A 21,925-nucleotide genomic window follows, 5' to 3' on the forward strand; every position below is an offset into this window, starting at 1 on the left:
AGGTTTTGCTACCATTGGATAAAATGAGAAAACTCTACGGCCAGAGAATGAACAAGGGTCATGACATGCAATACACAATGATATTCAAAGATTCTCATGTGGAAGATTAAAAAAAATATGTATTATATATATATTATATATATATACATATATGTGTTTGGATCTGTGGTTTCAATAAAACAGTGAGTGTTTAAGCACTATTTTATTCACAGATAATCTTTATGTTAACATCTTCAGATATTTTAGGGCCCTGTTAGTTAATAGGCCTAAATGTCCTCATGTTATACATGAAGTTCTCTTATTTTTGTCGCAAAAAAGAGTTATTGAAACAATATGTATACTTTCCATAAGAGCTTTAAAATTTTACTTACAATGTCCAAATGTCTTGTTGACTTAAGAGTTTAATTTTTAAAATTCTGCTTGGCATTGTTGACTAAACCAGTTCCATTAACCAAACTGCACTACATAAAGATGTTTATAATTTCTTGATACTAAAAATACCTTGGTTTTTCTCATTGGGTTTGTTGATTGTGTCATTAACTATGAACCAATTTACCATTTTGGTTCTTTCAGAGACAAAGGTTAAACAAACAAAAAAAATGACATGTATTATAAAACTAGAAGTATAATGCACAGTACTGATGTGCTCAAAGTACATGCATTTAAATTCCTCTGTATGGTAATTTATAGTGATCATGCCTTCAGACTGCACTATGAACATACTCACCCCTAACAAGAAGATCTGCCTCATCTGACACACTGTCGGCTGTGGTCTGTACCCTGCAGCCATATCTCCCAGCATGCATCAGAAGGATGTTCCTGATCATTAAATCTGCAGAGGATGCTTGCTGAAAGAGGGATGAAGTGCCAGTTTAAAATGTTGCAAACCTGCCTGGTTCAAGGTGGTTTTTAAGGGGGGGAGGGAACTTTGCTTATTTAGTCAAAGTACCCATTTTAGGACTTACAATCTATATAACAATTCAAAATTCAAACAGGTCCTACTCTAAGGAAAGCATGTTAATTATTTTTAAGCAGTTATTAATTGGGGATAAAATACATAGACATGTTTATGCTGCATTTAAAGATTTAACAGCCAAAGAAAGCACTTTTAGGAAATATATTTGATATGTACATTCAAATTTATCATAGCTTTCAAAGTTGCAGAACAAGCGAACAATGAACAATAAAATGCAGCTTTCTTACTCATGTATTGTCCTATTTTTGTATTAAGAATGAACATATTCCTAATGGGCAAAACAACTACTAGAAAAGAAAGAAGACAGGAAAGAAATCTCCATATTGGCTAGCTATAGTAACTCCTTGGACTGGCCCATGGGAAACAGTCTCAGGAAAGGCCTGAGTCGTTGTTTTCTAGTCTCCTAACCACATTCCTTAGCAAAAGATGAATTCTTTTCATAGCAATCAAGACTGGGGTGTTAAGATTAGCACCAATCTTTCTTTAATCAGTGTTGTAAGTTACAGCATGCACAGAAAGCTCAAAACACCCTATTCTTGGTTGGAGGATGATTAGAACATAATCAGAAGAACTACACTTAAACGATGATAAATAGGCACCAAGGAAAGAATACCTTTTGGATTTATCTGTTCATAGAATCTGCGATGATCTTATATTTTAGAATGAACGGTGCAAAACAAACCATTCATTATTTAATTTTGTTTCTTGCTCTCTCAGAGAAGAAATGATTTCCTTTATTTATGATGCATATGTGAAGATCAGCTATTTATAACAACAGGATGAATATTTATGTCAGGTAATGATGTCGCAAAACTTCAATACTCTTTAAAATGTCCATGATACAAAGGACAAGTGAATGGAATGAGTCCAGGCATTTCCTTCATGGATCTCTGCTATTGGCGACGATTGCTTCAAAGTTTACCATATTTCTGTTCATTAATAATATCTGAGCACATGAATGAATGTTTAAGGTGTATCATTTAAAAGACCAAAATGAGCTGTTTGTGATCCAAATAATGCCACATGACGGCTATTTGGGTCAAGAAGAGTCTGAAGGACAGCTTGTTGTTGTCTGTGGAATACTGCAGACAGGACTCTTGCAATGGTTAGAGCTTGCACTAGCTAGATTCTGAGGTTTCTTCCAACTCTACACTTCTATAATTTTATGATTTATAATTTTATGATAAAGGTGGCCCAGTTGAGAGTGGAGTCAGAAGGCCAGCCTCTGACACATACTCAGCAGTGTGAACATGAGCAAAATACTTGACCTCTCAGGGCCTTTGCTAACTTTCCAAGACTAGGTGAGTTGCAACCTAGTTGAAGATTGGTAGAAGGGGTTTTCATATTGTGAATTTGTCATGTAGATGAAATCAGAGGTTTGAAAAGCACACACACACACACGCACACACACATCCATGCAATGATAAAAACATTACATTTTAAAACTTTGTTCTTGGAACACAGTTTACTGCACATTTTGCAACAATTTTAATTTTGGTTCTTCCTTTATTCTTATACAGACTGATGTCATGAACATTCCGACAATTACACCAGCTGTTAGGAGTACTTTCTTATGTTGTAGATAATGTCAAGACATTGTTTTCTGGGCAATCACCAGAAGCTGCTTGTGGGTCTCTATGTGTAGCATCTTCAGAAATATATGGCTTCTTTGAGGGAATAATTTCTGAACCATAGATAGACTATTCCTAATCTGGAAATACTACATTATGAGGTTGTATCAGTATTTCTGTTGGCTAGAAGTATGATGGGACTTTGTTTCCTTATTATTATATTCAGAAAACATTATTTCTCAAGGACTTAAAAGAATCCCTCATATAATCATTATTAAGATATAGCCTTAACTTGGAGTTTGTGAACATTTAAAAAATATTTTCATAATTTTATTTCAATATAATTGGTTTGCTTTGTAATCTTATATATTTTAATGCATTTAAAAAATCTCATTCTGAGAAGGAGTCCTGACAGTTTTCTAGACAGTCAAAGGGGTGCACAACATAAAAAATGTGAAGAGTTTCTGGTCTAGATATTTTAAGAAATGGATGGATGGTGAGAATACATTAAAATGTCATAACAAATATTTCAGAGTGTATGCTTTTTGCCCCCTATACATCCTCCATTCCTAATAGCCTTGGGAGAAACTCTTCTACAAGTCTATTACAAAGAGCATTTTTGATCCTCATCTAATTGTCCTCTACTGTCTACTACTCCCATCTCTTCTAAAGGCAGAGTATTTATAGGCCTCACACAATTTTATATTTTAAGGCTGCTGGTCCAGACCCATACACCTTTAAAGCTGAGGCATTTGCTTCTTGCTTTCATGTTTACCTTCAAAGAAATCACGTTGCACACCTCAAGGTCCTTTTTACATCTGTTGTGACTGTTATTACGAGTTTTGGTTATATTCATGATAGAAACAAACAACAAACATGTATATGCATAACTCAGTTTTCAATCAAAAGAGTTCAAATTTATATGCTTTAAGATCACCCTTTCATTTCTTAGTTGATTAAGGCTTAATTTATATTACATGAGGATTACTAACAAAAGTGTTCCCTTGTTCCCTTAATATCATAGACATTAGCTTAATGGTACATCTAATTAATTTAATCAGTATCTTCAGTGCCTACTATGCTATAATTAGAAGCCACGTTTAAGAGGCATAGATGGACCATAGGAAATTGGGGAAGATTCATTCTTTCAGGTACTGCCTGACTCAATTGTAGTCATGCAAAATTTACACAAATTTATTTTTCTAACTGATCGGGTAGTGTCTTATATTTTCAGGTTTCATGCTTTGTTTACTATTTGTTTCCATCAAGTATATATCTAGTGTCAGAGTTTTGGATTGCACAAATTCTACATATGCATTTTATACATAGTTAAAGTGCTAGAATATAAAAGCTATTAGTGGATAAAATTAAACATGTACCAGGAAGAATAGAGGAAGGAGGGCTGTAGATGTTAGTGGAAGGCAAAATACCATAGGAAGATCACTAGAATGAGAATCAGGAAACAGGCCTAGGCCCTGTCACTTACAAGTTGGTTGCATGGTCTTAGACAAGTTTTCTTTAGTTTCTCTACATGTAAAATGAAGGGGAGGGCTGTATGCCTTCTATATTTCATTCTACCTCTGGAATCCTATTCAAGGGCTATTGTGTCAAAAAGATATAATATTATACTACCTTGTTAGGTTTACTTCAATGTCACTAGAAGAGTTATTCAGTAACACTAGTTGGCAGTGAATTTGGTGTAAATATTCACAAAGCAGGAATGGACAGATCACAGGGCTGACAAAAGCCAGAGGGCCCAGGCTGTCTACGCTATTGAGATAGAAGAGTCACATGGGTATCTTTATTAAGTAGGAAGATGTAAATCTTCCCTGATAAGGAAGATTCTTATTTATTTGTTATGAAAACACCAATAGTTCAGAAATGCTTGCTGATTTGTTTAATGTTTTCTGTTAGCTAATATAGGTATAATCTGATGAACTACTTCACACTTGCTAAGGAGGCTCCTTGTTAATATGATGAAAACACTATGAGCAGTATCAGTCAGGTGAAGGGACCCTTAGGAAGTGGAAGAGTACCTGGATAGGTCACAGAATCATAGGATTACATATGTACCTAGAGCTGTGGGAATCTTCAGAGGTCATCAGTTCTAATCCCAGGCATTTTAAATATGAGGAAACTGAGGACCATGGAAGTTAAATGGCTTATTCAAAATCATAAGGCAACCTTGTGTCAAAGGTAGGACTTGAAACTGGGTCCTCAAATAACCAAACCAGTGCTGTATCCATAGCACCAGGCTGCCTCATTCATTGCTCTGTTGCTCCTTCATAGAACCACAGAATTTTAGATCTAGAAAGGAACTTAGAAATCATCTTGTCTGGGAAAGCTAGGTGGCACAGTGGATAGTGGATAGAGTGGATAGATAAGTCAGGAGGACTTAAATTCAAAGCTGGCCTCAGATACTTACTAGCTACATGACCGTGGGCAAGTCGCTTAACCCCAATTGGAAGAGGAAGAAGAAGAGGAAGACAAAGAAGAAGAGAAAGAAAAAGAAGGAGCAGCAGCAGCTGCAGGAGGAGGAGGAGAAAGGAGGAGGAGAAGGAGGCCATCTTGTCCAATCTCCCTATCTCAGAGGTGATAAAACTGAGACCAAGAATAGCCATTACATGACTGAAGCTACTTCAGTAGTGTTCCAAATGCAACAGAGATTTTTATTTTCAATTCTTTCTCTATCATTACATTTTAGAATCAATTCTAGTTTATGTAAATGGCCTTGCCACTCAACTAAAAAACACACAACACAGAGATAAATTATGTGTAAAAATCATATATTAAAATCCACATTACAATGAGGCAATCATATGTAAAGTTTGTAAGCCTACTGAGAGCATGGAGATCAAGGGGCATCAGGAATAAAAATATAAAACATGATTGAAAAAAAGGAAACTGATTTATAAGAAAATAATTTAATGGCATATAATTAATCACATCTTCACAGCCTACGGCAAATCTCTAGTTATCTAATTATTTGTTGAATTTAGAATGTTCTTCAAAGTCTGTTAGCAAATAGTATTTAAAAAGCAAATAAGCCACATATATAAAAAGGGAAATTTCCATATTTGTTCTTTGGATGAACTTCCCTCCTTACCTCCCTCATAAGCTACACAAAGCCCCACTCCCACAGACTTCTACTGCTATACACACACACTTAGTCTCATCTACAAAGTATAAATTATAGGCACCATATAACATCCAAGAAAAAGAAACATTTTAGATAACGATGTTTAGGCTATTGTATATTCTTTCATAACAAAAGATAAGATATTCAAAATCACTAGGAAAATTTTTTAACTGGGAGAGATCAAATATTTGAGTGTACATGAAATCCAAAATCTGAACAATAATGCCCTGGAAAACTGGAAAGAAGTCTGACAGAAATTAGGCTTAGATCAATACCTCATACCATATTTTACCATATATTTTAAATGAATACATGTCCTTAATATAAAATATCATACCATTAAAAATTGGAAGAGAAACCTTTCATAGCTAAAGGTAGGAAATGTTTTCTTTACCACACAAGGATTATGGGCAATTACAAAAGATAATGATTAAATGAAACAGAAAAGCTACTGCACAAACAAAATTAATGCATATAGGACAGGAAAGGAAGCTGTCAAAGGGGAAAAAAGTCTTTGTATTTAATTTCTTTGAAAAGTTGTATCTAAAAATATATAAGCAATCAACACACAGATATCACTAAAAACCATACAGAGTTCTCAGAGGAAGAACTGCAATCTACAGCCATATGAAAGAATGTTCCAAATCACTAATAATAAGAGAAATGCAAATTAAAACAACCTTGAGCTTTTAAAAAAACCAACACAACTTTATTTGCTAGGGGCAGCTAGATGGTGAAGTGAATAGAGCACTGGCCCTGGAGTCAGGAGGACCTGAATTCAAATCTGACCTCAGGTATTTGACACATTTAATTGCTGTGTGACCTTGGGCAAGTCACTTAACCCCAATTGCCCTGCCTTCTCTCCTCCAAAAAATAAAAATAAACTTTATATGCTGCAAGGTTGGCAAAGATGACAAGATGTGAATAATCAATGTTTTAATGATTGTGGGAAGATAAGCGCAAGAGTACTTTGTTGGTGGAATTATGAATTAGTACAACTATTTTGGAACAATTTGGAATTATAAAAATTAAGTGACTAAAATGTCCATACCCTTTGACCCAGAGATTCCATTACTAGGCTCATACCCTAAGAAAGCTATTGATAAGAAGAAAGTCTTAATATACACAACATATTTATTCCAATAATTTTTTGATAGTAAAGAATTGGAAACAAAGTTAATACTCATTGATTGGTGGAATAGTTGAATGCAGTATATTAATGGAATGGAATATTACTATACTTTTGTGAAATGATGAATACTATAAAGCATAGAAAGATCTACATGAACAGATAAGGAGAGCCAAGAAAACAATACACACAGTAACTACAACAATGTAAACGGAAAGAAACCTCCCCTCCACCAAAAAATAAATATTACATAATTACAAAAAATAAGCATGGCTTGAAAGCAGTGATAAAAAAGAGATACCCTAATCACACATGCTTTCCAGAGGTGGGAAGTCCATAAGTGTGACACATGGTACATTTTTTTTAAACTTTTGTGAGACATTGATCTATTCAGCTGATTTCCCCCCCTCTTTCTTTTTATGTTTGGCCTTTTAAAAATTTTTCTTTGTAATATGGGGTAGCTTTCTTGAGGTTAGGGAACTCATGATCTTTTCTTCATTAAAAAAACAAAATACAACAATAAAATGTATTTGAAAATCAACTGGAAAAGATAATTCTAAATATTTCAAGGGACAAACCTATACTCATTGATGGCTTTTTGCATGGCATACCATTTTGGCAGGCAACAGAAATCTTTCATTTTCATCTTCCTTTTCTTAAATAATTATTTCATTTTGTTTTTGCTTTCTCCTTTCCTCTTCTCTTGACCTGGTAAATTGTCTTAATTTCTTCAAATATCTTTTATTTTTCCTTCCTCAGGCAAAGATCACACACCATGCTGCTCTTTTGTGGCACTGTAGTGAGAGGTGAACTTTTATATGATGAGGAGGAAATTCCATTAGTCTTCAGAAAAAGATTCACAGAAGTCAGCAGAGAAAGGCAAATAAGGTCTTCTCTAGTCTGTCCTTTACTTGACTCTTCTACTTAATAGCTTGCAATCCTCTATAAACAGGCTGCATCTCCATCACTGTCTATCACTGACATAAAACCAATGGCTGTATTTTTTAAAAGTACTGAGCATGTATTGGGAGCCAAGAATATTCAAGGAGCTGGAATAGGCTCATTTTTAATGGATCCCTTTGTTTTGGCTTTATATATGCATCACATATATGGACAATTCTAAATAGGAGAGATTAAAAGGAAAATGATTTGATCTCGGAGACTAAACCTAAATTACCCTCTCAGTAGATTTACTGATCTTTCAAGAGGAGTAATGAGAAGAATTCATGAGGGAGCCCATTATAGTTAATCTCAGCCCACAGCTTGCAGTTCCTGATGGAAAACCTGCATGATTTAGTGAACTTTTAATAAAATGGTTACTTCTAACAGATGCTTGCTTTCTTACATTTACACTTCATTTTCACTTTCTCTCTCTTAGCAGTCATGCCATCTCTTTTTGTGTTCATCGATAATCACTTTCCTTTCTACTTTTCCTTTGTGATGTCTTTGGCTTTAAGACCTATAGCATCAAAGGGGGTTCTGATAACTTGAAGTTTAGAAAGGGCTGTGCCGACTGTCTCAATGAGCTTCTCTTGTAGCACTAGAAAGTCTGGAACAATTACACGTACTGGTCACACAATAGGATGCCTATAGGATCCCTGTTAGCTACAGCATCCTACTGGTTTTTGTGACTTTCATTTTTGGCCTCTACTAGTACACTGAGATGTACTCTTTTAGAAAGGAAAACGTAGGTGGAGAGAACCTCTGTGTCGTTCTCCTTTCTGAATCCTACTTGTTCAATTCATTTTGCTCTTCCTCATATTCTTCTTAATTCCCTGTTTCTTTTACAATTTCCAGCTCTCTTGTCTAGATTATTTTCAAATTTATTCACAAATTAATCTGCAAGATTCTATTATCATCACTTTGTAGAGGTAAGTTTCCAAATCCAAGATGCTAAAATATTAATTTCTTCTAAGGTACTTGGATTATATTAAGGCATATTGTCACTGGCTGGTAGTGATACCATGGTCATGTGCTCTTGAAGCAAAATGCAAATATATTCATATATAAATACATTTTGAGATTATCTCATTGAGGCTGAAAATGCAGGGAGTGCTCATAGAACTGATCCTACTCTGACTGACATGGGAACTTTGACCTGCTCAGTTTCTGAACTGGCCAGCTTTCCCTTCCTTAGGCAGCATGGTATCCCTCCCATTCCTGGTGGGCTCTTGGTATTATTGTTAAGCTTCATTCAGACAGCTAATTCACCAACCTCAGTATTCTTGGCAGCAGAGATTGTAGGCAGGAGCTGCCATACCTGGCAAAATATACATTTTTAAACTGAGAACCAGACTATACAATGAAATTTCTAACTCTTTCCTTAACCTCAATAGCAACAACAAAAATGTATAGAAATGGCTAAATACAAGGATAAACAATAAAGTTCATAGTCTAAGAAAATGTGAGTTGGTACCTTCCCTGATAATTTGTAGCTATTATCAATCACCACTTAATCTACACTTGATCTCCTCAATCTTTGGTTAGAAATTCCTTTTTATGAATCATAATTTTAAAAGTTTTAGAGCATTTTCCTTCCTACCTAGTGAAAAACCCTTATAGAATTTTTTTGCATCTATAAACTTTAACATTCTTGGAGTAAGATTCATCCATCCATCCATCCATCCATTCATTCATTCACCTCCTTGACTGATTGATTGATTGAAGTATCAACTCTCAATTAATGAAAGCAAAGCTTATTTGCTATTTGAATTGCCTTATTCTTAGCTCCCATTTCCTTAAATGCTATGGAAATTAGGAGAAGTTACAACCATTTGGGGTATTTTTACAGCCCTGTATAATTTTGTTACTTTTCATTATCCCACTCACCTTCCATTCTTAATAGTTGTGTTAAGGAACTATAATGTGACTATAGTATTTTTTCTCATTGGAAAGGGGTGATTCTTCTCTTCTCTCACAGACTTTCTCCTTCTCAAACAGTTGCTGTTGCTTGAGATTTAAGTATAATACCACATTTAAGCCAGTGAAATTTCTCCTAACAACCTTCACATTTCCAACTTGCTTCCTTACATGGGTTGCTTTTTTTGGGTTAAAAAAAATCTTTTACCATCAGCTACTTATCTGGAACAACAATTTAAACTGAAACTCAGTGGGATTGTTAAACAGTGAAAGTAATTTAACCACAATAATAAGGGTCACCAAGGGAGAAGTTTCCTGAATTTATGGAGAAGTTAAGAAACAATTAAAAAAAGTTGAATCAATTTTGGAAAAGGTTATACAGAGGGAAAGTGCTGACTTTCCCAAATGGTCAAGTTTAAGAGAAATTTATGAAGCTCTTCCTACCCCAAATTTCAATGTGCTTCATAAATGACATATGAAAACTCATGCATTTGCATCCTTACACAATATTCACATGCCCATCAGTTAACCAGTCAGTCACTCAAGAAGCATTTAAGTATTTACTATGAGCCAGGAACTGTACTAAGCTCTCGGGATACAGAGAAAGGCAACAATATTCTCTGCTTTCAAAAATTTTGCATTCTAATAAGGAGATTTTATATATATATATATATATATATATATATATATATATATACATATGTATATATACATACACACACACATGGTGCTAGGTATATATGAGCTATATACAAAGTAGATGGAAAGTAATGTTGTAGAGGGAAGTACTAGCATCTGAGAGGACTGGAAAGGGCCTCATGCAGAAGGAGAAAATTGTAGTGAAGGAAGCCAGTTAATAAGGAGAGGAATTTCATACTCAATAATTTCAACCATTTGAAAGGAAAAAACACAATAAAAACTATTTATTTATTTTTATTTTTTCAAATGCTTTATTAACTTCTGATTTACATCATTCATTTCCACCAGATTGTGAGTTACAAATTTTCTCCCCATTTTTCCTCTACCCACCACCCCAAAATAGCAGTCCCACAGGATATCCCCTCCTCCAATCTGATCTCTCCCATATTTTCTCCCATACCCCTTTGAAATTTTCCAGTGGATCTCTATGCCCCAGTGCCTGTATATCTTATTTCCCAATTACATGTAAAATAGTATTAATAATAGTATATATACATATATATTTTTATATATGTATATATATGTATATATGTATATATATATATATATATAGTATTTGATTTTAAAACTTTGAATTCCAGATTCATTTCCTTCCTCCCTTGTCTCCCACCCTTACTGGGAAGATAAGCAGTTCAGTATAGGTTGTACATGTGTGCCTAATGCAAAACAATAACATAGTAGATATATTGTAAAAGACTGATTATATTTCCCTCCCTCCTATCCCACCGCCCACTTGTTCTATTCTCTACTTGATTCCATCCTTTTTCAAAAGTGGGTGCTCCCAACTTCCCTACCCCAACCTGCCCTCCCTTCCATCAACCCCCCTCTCATCCCCTTCCCCCCCTACTCTCCTGGAGGGTGAGATACCCTATTTAGTGTGTATTTCATTCCCTCTTCAAGCCAAATTCAATGGGAATAAGGTTGACCCATTCCCTTTTGCCTTCCTATTCTTCCCCTCCATTGTAACCATTTTCCCTTGCCTCTTCTATATGAGAGTTCACCCCATTCTGTCTCTGCCCATCTCCTCTCATTATATTCCTCTCTCACCTCTTAATTTCACCTTTTAAGTATCATCCCTTCCTGTTAAATTGGTTCTGTGCCCTCTATGTATACCTGTAAACATATATATACACATTCACATATGTATTCATATGCCAATATACCCTCATATATAGAAATATATAAATAAATAAATAAATATATATATATATATATATATATATTTTTTTTTTTTCTATTCCCTTCAACTACTGAGAAAAGTTTAATAAGTTACAATCATTGTTTTTCCATAAAGGAATGTTAATAGTTCAACTTTGATAAGTTCCTTATGATTCCTCTTCCCTGTTTACCTTCTCATGCTACTCTTGCTTCTTGTATTTGAATGTCAATTTTTCTGTTCAACTCTGGTTTTTTCAGCAAGAATGCTTGAAAGTCCTTTATTCCACGGAATGACCATATTTCCCCCTGAAACATGATACTCAGGTTTGCTGGATGGGTGACTCTTGGTTTTAATCCCATCTCCTTTGACCTCTGGAATATCATATTCCAAGCCCTTCGATCCCTCAGTGTAGAAGCTGCCAGATCCTGAGTTATCCTGATTGTGTTTCCACAATATTCAAATTGTTTCTTCCTGGCTGCTTGTAATATTCTCTCCTTAATCTGTGAATTCCAGAACCTGGCTATAAAATTCCTAAGCGTTTTCTTTTTGGGATCTTCTTCAGGAGATGATCAGTGGATTCTTTCAACCTCTATTTTGCCCTCTGGTTCTAAAACATCAGGGCAGTTTTCTTTGAGAACTTCCTGGAGGATGATTTCTAGGTTCTTACTTTGATCATGGCTTTCAGGTAGTCCAATAATTTTTTAATCATCTCTCCTGGATCAATTTTTCAGGTCAGTGGTTTTTCCCATGAGATATTTCACATTGCCTTCTATTCTTTCATTTCTTTGGATCTGTTTAACAGCATGTTGATTTCTCATAAAGTCATTAGCTTCCATTTGCTCCAATCTAATTCTGAAGCAATGATTCTCCTCAGTGAGCTTTTGAGATTCTTTTTCCATCTGGCAAATTTGGCTTTTTAAGGCATTCTTCTCCTCATTGCCTTTTTGAGCCTCTTTTGCAATTTGAGTTAGTCTATTTCTTTAAGGTGTGATTTTCCTCAGTCAGGCTGTTGACTCCCTTTTTATAATTTTCTTGCATCATTCTTGTTTCTCTTCCCAATTTTTCCTCCACTTCTCTTATCTGCTTCTTTAGGTCCTCTATGGCCTGTAACCAGCTCATATTTTCCTTTGAAGTTTTTGGTGCAGGAGTTCTGACTTCACTGTCTTCCTCCTGTTCCATGCTTTGCTCCTTTTTGTCCCCAAAATAGGAGTGTAATGTTGGAATCTTCTGTCTGCTTTGTTTCCTCTGCCTGGTCATGTTGCCCCTCAGTCACTTGACCCCTGGGCTTTTTGCCACTGTAGGACTCTGCCACCAGACAGGAAAGCTTTCATCCCAAATGCTGGAGTTTTCTGAGCTGCCAGAGGTATTAGATGGGTGCCCTCTCTGAGGTCTCCACATGCTTTGGTAGGCTGGACACACACCCCAGAACCTCCACCCTAGACTGCAATCCAGATCCAAGAAGGTTAAAGCAAGAGCGATTACCTCTCAGACTTGTGCTTGGTCTCCCTACAATCTGCAGGCCAGGAGCTGAAGCTGCCACATGGCACTGGCTGGCTGTGTCAGTGTCTCAGCAGCTTCTCACCCTGGGGGCAAAAGCCACGCACTCCCACTTACTGGGTCCCAAAGTGCAGACTGCACTGACTTCTCACTTTGTCCTTCGCATCTATGTGTTGACAAATCTGGAAACAGCCACAGCTGCTGTTGATTTGGGGTCCCTGTGGCCAGCAGTTGGTCAGGCCCATCCTGGCGCTAAAGCCTTGGCATGGGGCTGGGCTCGGCTCCCAGAGCGCTGTGCTGGCTGGTTCCTGCCAGCCTGCCAGGCTGTCCTCAGTGGGAGGTTAGCTTCTCTGTGTCATTTTGTGGGTTCTGCAGCTCCAAAGTTTGTTTAGATTCCCCTTTTACATGGATTGGGGAAGGGGAAGCTGGAGCCCAGCAGAGGTCCTGCTTCTACTCCGCCATCTTGACTCTGCCCCCCCTTCTTTTTTTTTTTAATCCTCCCAGAAACTTCATCTCCTTGCTCTTTTTAAAATGGTTTTCCTTCTGAATAGAGTGGGAAGGAAGGGACTAATTTCCCAATAGACTCTTAGGCATATTATAACAACACATAGATATGTGATATTTATGACATTAGGGCTTGACTACTTGTCAAAAAGTTAGCTCCTAAGAATTACTGTCTCAAAGCCCTGATTTCTTGTTTGAAGCCAAGCGACATAGCAAAAGTTTCATTAGATCATGGATTCTTACCCTTTTTGTGCATGTCATCAACCTGTTTGGAAGTGGGATGAGGTCTTTGCATCCCTTTTCAGAAGAATATTTTTAAATTCAAGACATTAATTTACTTTTTGGAGGGCAATTGGGTTTAAGCAACTTGCCCATGGTCACATGGCTAGTTGTGTGTGTGTGTGTGTGTGTGTGTGTGTGTGGTGTTAAGTGTCTGAGGCCTGATTTGAATTCAGGTCCTCTTGACTCCAGGACCAGTGTTCTACTGACTGTACCACCTAGCCACCCCCAAGACATTAATTTAAAAGGATTACAAAGAAAACTAATGATATGGAAATGCAATTACTGAACTTCCAATGCCAGATGGTGGAGTGAGGAAGGAACCCTCTGAAGCCCTCCCAAATTCTCCTCCAAAGAACTAGAAAACTGCCTCAGAAGGAACTTAGTAGCACAGAAGGAAAGGTCTGTCTCATTGGGGTAGGAAGAGAGCCAGGTCCAAGGGCAGCAGCAGGAGCCAGCCTTGCAGCAGGGGTCTTGCAGCAGGGCTCACAGCCTGGGGCAATCCACCAGCAAGTCCCTGCTCTCCTGCAAATCAGCATACTCCTAGGTAAATAATCTGTTTTTGTGGCCAAAGCAAGGGCCCACCCCAGTGGCCCCACCCCTTGCAGAAGCCACCAGCAAGGCCTTACTCCATTGCAAATATAGTAGTGAAGCTCTGCCCTGGGGATGGCAGTGAGACTGGGCCTCTGGGCCCTACTAGCAGAGAGAACCTTTTTCCATGGTAACCCAGCAGCAGGGCCCCACTCCTGGGGCATACCAACAACAAAATTATTCCTCCAGGGCCAGAAATCAGGAGGACTGTTACCATAGCAACTCAGAAGCAAACCTCCACTCCTAGAGCAGGCCATCAGCTAAACCTCACACCCAGGGGAGGCCAGAAGGGAGGCTCTATTTCTCAGCACAAGCCAGAAAGTCTACCCTCCAGTGAAAGTAGGTAGCAAATTCATGAAGCCCAGCAAAAGCCATCAGTAAGACCCAGAACCCCAGAACAAAAAGCTTAGGATGGTAAAGGACCAGAACCAACACTCACATAAAAACACTAAGTCACAAAAAAAGGGGGAGAAAAAATGAGCAAAAAAAAACAACCCAAAAGAGTTTGACTATAGAAAGTTACTATGGTGACAGAGGATCAAGGCATAGAGTTAGAAGAGTACAATAGTGTCAAAATGATTACATGTGAAGCCACAAAGAAAAATGTAATTTGGTCTCAGGCCCAAAAGGAATTCCTGGAAGAGCTTAAAAAGGATTTTAAACAGCAAATCAGAGATCAGAAGAAAAAATTGGGAAAAGAAATGAGGCTAATGCAAGAGAATCATGAAAAAAGAGTCAATAGCATGGAAAAAGATATATAAAAATAGTTGAGGAAAATAACTTATTAAAAATACAACTGACCACATGAAAAAGATAGTATAAAAGCTCACTGAAGAGAATAATTCCTTAAAAATTACAATTGAGCAAGTGACTCTATGAGACATCAAGATACAATAAAACAAAATCAAAAAAGTAAAAAAAATTGAAGAAAATGTGAAATTTCTCATTGGAAATAAAACAAAACAAATCTGAACTAGAAAGTACTACCACAAAAGATAATATAAAAATTACTGCTCTACTTGAAAATCATGATCAGAAAAAAAACAAAACAAAACCCAAACACCTTGACAACATCTTTCAAGAAATGATAAAAGAAAACTACCCTGATATATTAGAAACAGAGGGCAAAATTGAAATTGACAGAATACAGCAATCACCACCTGAAAGAGATTGCACAATGAAAACTTTCAGAGCTCATAGATAAAGGAGGACTTATTTCAAGTAGCCAAAAAGAAATAATTAAAATATCATGGAGCTTCAGTCAGACTTACACAGGATTTGGCAGCTTCCACCTTAAAGAACTGGAGGGCTTGAAATATGATATACCAGAAAGCAAAGGAGTTATGATTACAATCAAGAATCACCTACCTAGCAAAACTGAATATAATCTTTCAGGGGAAAAAAGGGACAGACACAACAAAATAGAGGACTTTCAAGTGTTTCTAATTAAAAGATCACAGATGAGTAAAAAACAAAAATTGACTTCCAAATACAAGACTTAAGGAAAACATAAAAAGAGAAAACAGGAGAAATTCAATATGGTTAAAGTCTTTCTGTTTCTATATGGTAAGATAATATTTGTAACTGTTGACAACTTTTTTACTATAAGAGCAATGAAAGAGAGTATATGTGTAATAGTAATGTAATTTGAAGTTCCTTTTGTATTGCTAAGCTGAGAGGTACTTAGCACCTAGTTCAAATTAAGCCTTTGTTAAAGAAACAGAAGGTATAAACTCCTGCTGCTGATGTAACAGGAAGGGGCTGGAAAAGGAGGAGCAACACTGTATATAAAGAAAAGCCCCAGAGAGGGAGAGGCAGATTTTCTTGGAGCCAGGTTCTCGATGCTGAGGAAGAGAGGCCCAGACTGGAGAGAATGATTTTTATTTTGAGAACCTGGATGAAGTGAATTTGATTCTGGGAACCAGGTGAAACTTCTTCTGAGTCTAAGAGCCAGCTGGAGCTGCTGAAGAGCTGTGGAGTCCAAGGGCCAGCCACACTGCTGAGGATTTCCTAGGACCAGCCAGAGCTGCAGAAGACTGAGGAAGCATGACTGTGGTGCTGGTACATTGGTCTCCTTGTGGCTTTGTTAAGCCTTGACTTCCTGGGAGCAGAGACTGTGAAGGATTTAAGGTGGACTGGATGCTGTGAGCTTCAGCATGGAACAGGAACTGCACAGAGAGCTGGACAAGGAACTGGGAACTGTCTGCCTTTGAACCCAGGTGACAGTTTGGTGAATGCAGGTAGGATCTGGGACCATGGAAGGGGATCCAGGGAATCTGAGGGCCTACCCCAAGTCAAGATGAAAAGACTTCTCTGTGAATACTGAGTAGTGACTGACCCTGATGTGAGGTTTTGCTTTGGGATTCACTTTGGGAAGAGTTGTGTGATTTGATGAGATGAGACTCTGGAAAGCTGTTGAGCCCCTGGCTTTCAAAGCACAGATGTTGGTGCTTCCCTCTCTGGTAACTAAATAGATATGGATGTAATGGTCAGACAGCTGGAAGCCCTGTCTGCTGAACTGTGTAATTTATTTGTGATTGTACTTCGTGATTGAATGAAGGACTCTGATTGTCTAAATGAATGTACTATCCAGGGGTGGAGTACTTTGACTTTTGCATTTTGTGTCCCTTAAGGAGGCAAGCCTCTTTAAGGATGACTGAGTGATTGAGTTGATTGAATGATTGAGTTACTAAGTGACTGACTAAATGAATATACTTTGTTAAAAAATTTGTGACCATTGTGGTGAAAATTATGTGGCCATTTTAGTGATAAGCTGTTGTGAATGCTGTATTTTGATTTTCTGTGATAAGTTGTAACATTGTGAATGCTGTACCTTGATTTTCTGTTAACGTTTTGCTCTGATATGTTATTGAATAGAGTGTTCACTATACTGTGTAATCAGAACCTTGAAAAGCTGTTCACAGCAGCATTCTTCTGAAAAGCTTCTTCTGCTTGACTTTACAATATGTAGACATAATATGTGTATGTAAGGTGACTTTGATGGGATGATACCCCCCAAAAACAAACTTGTTTAGTACCTGAAAGGACAGATAGAATTTCAGCAAGTAGAGAGGAGAAGGACACAGCTAAGTGGCACAGTAGATAGAATGTAGGACCTAGAGTCAAGAAGACCTGAGTTCAAATCTAACCTCAAACATAAGCTGTATGACCCTGGGCAAGTCACTTAACCCTGTTTCCCTCAGTTTCCTCATCTATAAAATGAGTTAGAGAAGGAAATGGTAAACCACTCCACTATAATTTTAAGAAAACCTTCAATGGGGCATGGCTAGGTGACCCAGTAAATACAGCACAGACCCTGGAGTCAGGAGGACCTAAGTTCAAATCTGATCTCAGATACTTGACACATACTATCTGTGTGACCTTGGGAAAGTCACTTAACCCCAATTGCCCTGCCTTCTCCCCTCCAAAACAAAAAAAGAAAAAGAAAAGAAAACCTCCAAAGGGATCACAAAAACAAAATAAAGGGATGAGAAAGAAAATTGCACTGGAAGAAGGAGGGGGGAGGTTGAATGGGGGTAAATTACCCCACATAAAAGAGGCATGAAAGTGCTATTATAATTATAATGGAGGGGGAGAGCTAAGACCTGAACATATATCTTCAGAATGTAAATTGAGTTTTCTTTCCATCATACCACATAAAGAACACTAATAGCAACAAAGTGACTATTAACTAACTGAAATCTTGGGCTAATTATCATTCTTACCTAATTCCATAAAGAAAAATGGCACAAAACTTGCTATAAATTCATTTAAGTGGGAAGGTGGGTAGAGTGGAGTGGGTATAGTGGAGTAGATGGGGAGAAGAAAGATTCAGTTGCGAGTGGGTTAGAAAAAGAGGTAACTTGTGGCTTTGCTACTGGGGCATGGGTAGAGTGGAAACTGGAGCCATCTAGTAATTTCCTATTTTAGTTAATTATTCTGGCTTACTAGATACTAAATTCAGTATTTTTTTTTATCCTTTTGAAAAAATACAAATTTCTTCAGTGTCTTCTAATTTTCTATACTACTGGACGAAGCCTAGATCATTCTGTCCTAGCTTGTATGAACCCTCCTTTCACCTTCCACCTGGACAATATAGGTTTTTAGCAACAGTAAGTTTATTCAGGGTAAGGACTAGTCTTTCTTTTGTATCCCTTGGCAATGCTATGCACAGAGCATGTCTTAGATAAGAAGATAATGGGAAAAGAATCATTACTAGAAGATAACTGAAATCTATTGTTCTCATAAATATTAGGACCCTACTTGAATGAACCAGGGAGATGAAGTCTAGTAGATTTTTGCAACCTCTGTAACATTACTCAGGATTTATTTAATTTTCAGGAGGCACTTGACTGAAGCTAATGGAAAAGAAGCATCCTAAACATAAAGAGAAGATGGTTGCAAATCATTTCTACAAATTATGCTCTATTTTCATTGTCTAGTACAAAACTGCATATCAAATTATGAAATATGGTTATTGAATATGATTAGTATTATTGGCAAACTCATATATTTAGAGTATTTGGTCACAATCAGTGAACATTTCTTTCTCTCCTCAGAGAATATATTGTATGTAATATGTGCTGAGAAGCAGAGTTGGTGACTTCCTGCTTTTGTTGCTAAAGAGTTGTTAAAACCCTCATCTAAATAAAGCTGGATTCATGATTATGAGTTATTATAGTCTCTTTAGTGGTAAGTGTATATTCAATCTGCATAAACTAAAAAAAACTGGGCATGTTTTCAGAAATGGAACGAATCATTATTATAATTGCAGAGAAAAGAAACAAGCACCAAATCCCCATTAAATATATTTATTACATTAGATATAAAATGCATCCAATAACACTTTGAAGACATAAAATGCTAGGTAGTCGTAGGAGAAAAAAGGTTCCAGTGCTTAATATGGACTGATAGGTATTTGGAATTTAGTTTCTAAAAGTATACTTCATTAAGAGTTCTTGGGGGTACTAAGAAAAAAAAGGAATTATGCAGTCTCTAGATGTCATTAGGCAAGGTCTCCTTATTTCCAAAAAGTAGGTAAACAGATGACAAATTTAGGCTGGCCACAGAGGCAAAACAATTCATTTATTCTTCACAAGACACAAAATAACGAATTCAATGAATTCCCCACCTTCACCTCCCCTACTCCTCCCTTTCTGATCTCTAAGGGCAGGCATACCAAAGGGGCTTGCTATTTTGCTATTAAAATTACAAAATTTGAGACAAGACATTTGAAAGAACAAAAAATCAACTATGTTAAAATGAAAATATTGTTATAATCTGAACATTCACTCATAATAGATATAGTAGATGTTTGAGAAATATTGTAATGATAAAAATATCAGAGATGTAAAAATAGTGTCCTCTGGGCTAGATCACCTGATTGCCTATAACCTTTTTACATGTCAGCCACAGTGATAAATTGCAGGGTTTCTTTAATGCACCTCATTCTAGTATGCCTAGTTGGTTTCTTGTGTCATTGGGGTGGCAATTTGGCCTGGGATTAGTCAAGTATACATCAGGAAACTTGAGAGAGAACTCTAGGGTATTAGACAGAAAATCAAAATAGTCTTCCAAATGTTAAGAGCTGTAACCATAGAACAAAGAAATGCAACTGACATCAACAGATGCCTTATTTGTATGCCCTTTTTTCCTTGAAGAAAGGGAATGCTTTTCCTCTTTGCTGAGGAGAATAAAAGGGTCACTCATTGCTTATTTATATGAAACTAGAATTAAAAACTGAGAGAAGGGACAGAGGAGAACAAAACAAAGGGGAGGGAACAGAGAGGAAAGTTGAGAAAATGGGAGATGGAGATCAATAGTCAGAAAGTGATGGTGACTATAAGCACAGTACTGAGCAATGAAAACAGAGAAGAAGGGATCCAGAAGTGAAGTGAGGGATGGCAGAAGAATTTTGTGGTATGGTGCCTTCAAAATGTCGGAGACACATCGATAATCCTTGAAGGCATAGACATTGACATAATACATTTATTATGTGTTCATATGTGTGTGTTTTGAAGTAGTCATGCTACCTGAATTCCAATGGTACTTGAAGGCTTAGGGACAGTGTGTTAGTCAATAAATATTTACTAAGCACTAACTATGTACCAGGAATTATGATAAAGGCTAGAGAAAAAAAGGAAAAACACCATCCTTGCCCAAAAGGACAGAATACTTTCTAACATGTAAATATACCTAAGTACATGTTAAGATATAGACAGACTAGATAGACAGACAGAGAGATAGATAGATAGATAGATAGATAGATAGATAGATAGATAGATAGATAGATAGATAGATAGATAGACAATCTCAGAGGAAAGGTGCTGAGATACAGGATGGGAAGATACTGGGAAAGGTCTCTTGAAGAAGGTAGGATTTTCTATGAGTCTTGAAAGAACACAATACCAGTACTATGGCACAGAGTATGGAGGAGAGAGCCTTGTGCTAGGAATATCAAGAAAGCTAAAGGAACTGGATTCTAGGTATGTGAAAGGGAATAGAGTGTAAGAAGACTAGAAAGATAGGAAAGGCCAGGTTGTCAATGGTTTTATATGCCAGGAAGATGAGTCTAATTTGATCATGGAAGTAATAGGAAGACAATGCAGCTTCCTGAGTAGAGAAGTGATATGATCAGATTTTTTTTAATCACTTTGGCAGCTTAGTGGAGAGTAGACTGAAGTGAGGAGGGACCTTAGGAAGTAAGAACAATTGCAAGATTATTGTAATAGTCCAGGGCAAAGGAGAAAGGGGCCTGTGGAAGGCTTATGACTGTGTGAGTAAACAGAAGGGAATATATACAAGACACGATCTGACAACAGATTTGATATGTCTGCGAATGAGAAAATGAGGAGTTAAGGATGACACTTAGATTGTGAGCTTTGGTGACTGACTGGGAAAATGGTAGTAACCTTGATATTAACAGAAAAGTTGAGAAGAGAATGTGGGGCGCTGGAATTCTTTAATAGGTATCTGTTTTGAAGTAAAGGTAAATCCAGTTTAAGATACGTTAAATTTTAAATAATGGGTAGGACATCCAGTTAGAGATGCTTAAGTAGGCTTTTTGACATTGTAGAATGGGGTTTGAGAGAGAGGATGAAGCGAAAGGTTCAAAAGGCTTATTGTTCAGTTGTTTTAGTTGTGTTTGACTCTGACCCCATTTTGGCGTTTTCTTGGCAAAGATACTGGAGTGGTTTACCATTTTCTTCTCTACCTCATTTTACAGATGAGAAATGGAGGCAAACAGGGTTAAATGACTTACTCAGAGTCACACAGCTAGTAAGTGTCTGAGGCCTGATTTGAATATGAGTCTGACTCTAGATCTGGCACTTTATCCACTATGCCACCTAGCTGCCCTCAAAATACTAAAGAAGTCATTTCTTTTTTTTTTTAAATAGTACTTTATTTTCCACCCAGTTATGTAAAGAAAAAAATTAGCATTAATTTTGATGAGATTTTGCATTCCAAAATTTTCTCCCTCCATTCCTCCCCTCCCTCTTCTGAAAATGGTAGTCAATTTGAT

General features: G+C 37.0%; 1 protein-coding gene across 1 annotated transcript in view; it reads right to left on the reverse strand.

Annotated features, from left to right (window-relative positions):
• CNTN5 (contactin 5) overlaps positions 1 to 21,925 on the reverse strand; it is a 1,715,246-nt gene that overhangs the window by 123,878 nt on the left and 1,569,443 nt on the right. The window contains exon 16 of the mRNA XM_069080670.1: positions 728 to 848. Coding sequence (XP_068936771.1) covers positions 728 to 848 — 121 coding nt within the window. The remainder of the gene's footprint in view (positions 1 to 727; positions 849 to 21,925) is intronic.

Source organism: Petaurus breviceps, unplaced genomic scaffold (genome assembly GCF_028583685.1).
Source record: "Petaurus breviceps papuanus isolate PSGF00001 unplaced genomic scaffold, PetGlider_PUasm1.0 91133, whole genome shotgun sequence".
NCBI lineage: Eukaryota > Metazoa > Chordata > Mammalia > Diprotodontia > Petauridae > Petaurus > Petaurus breviceps.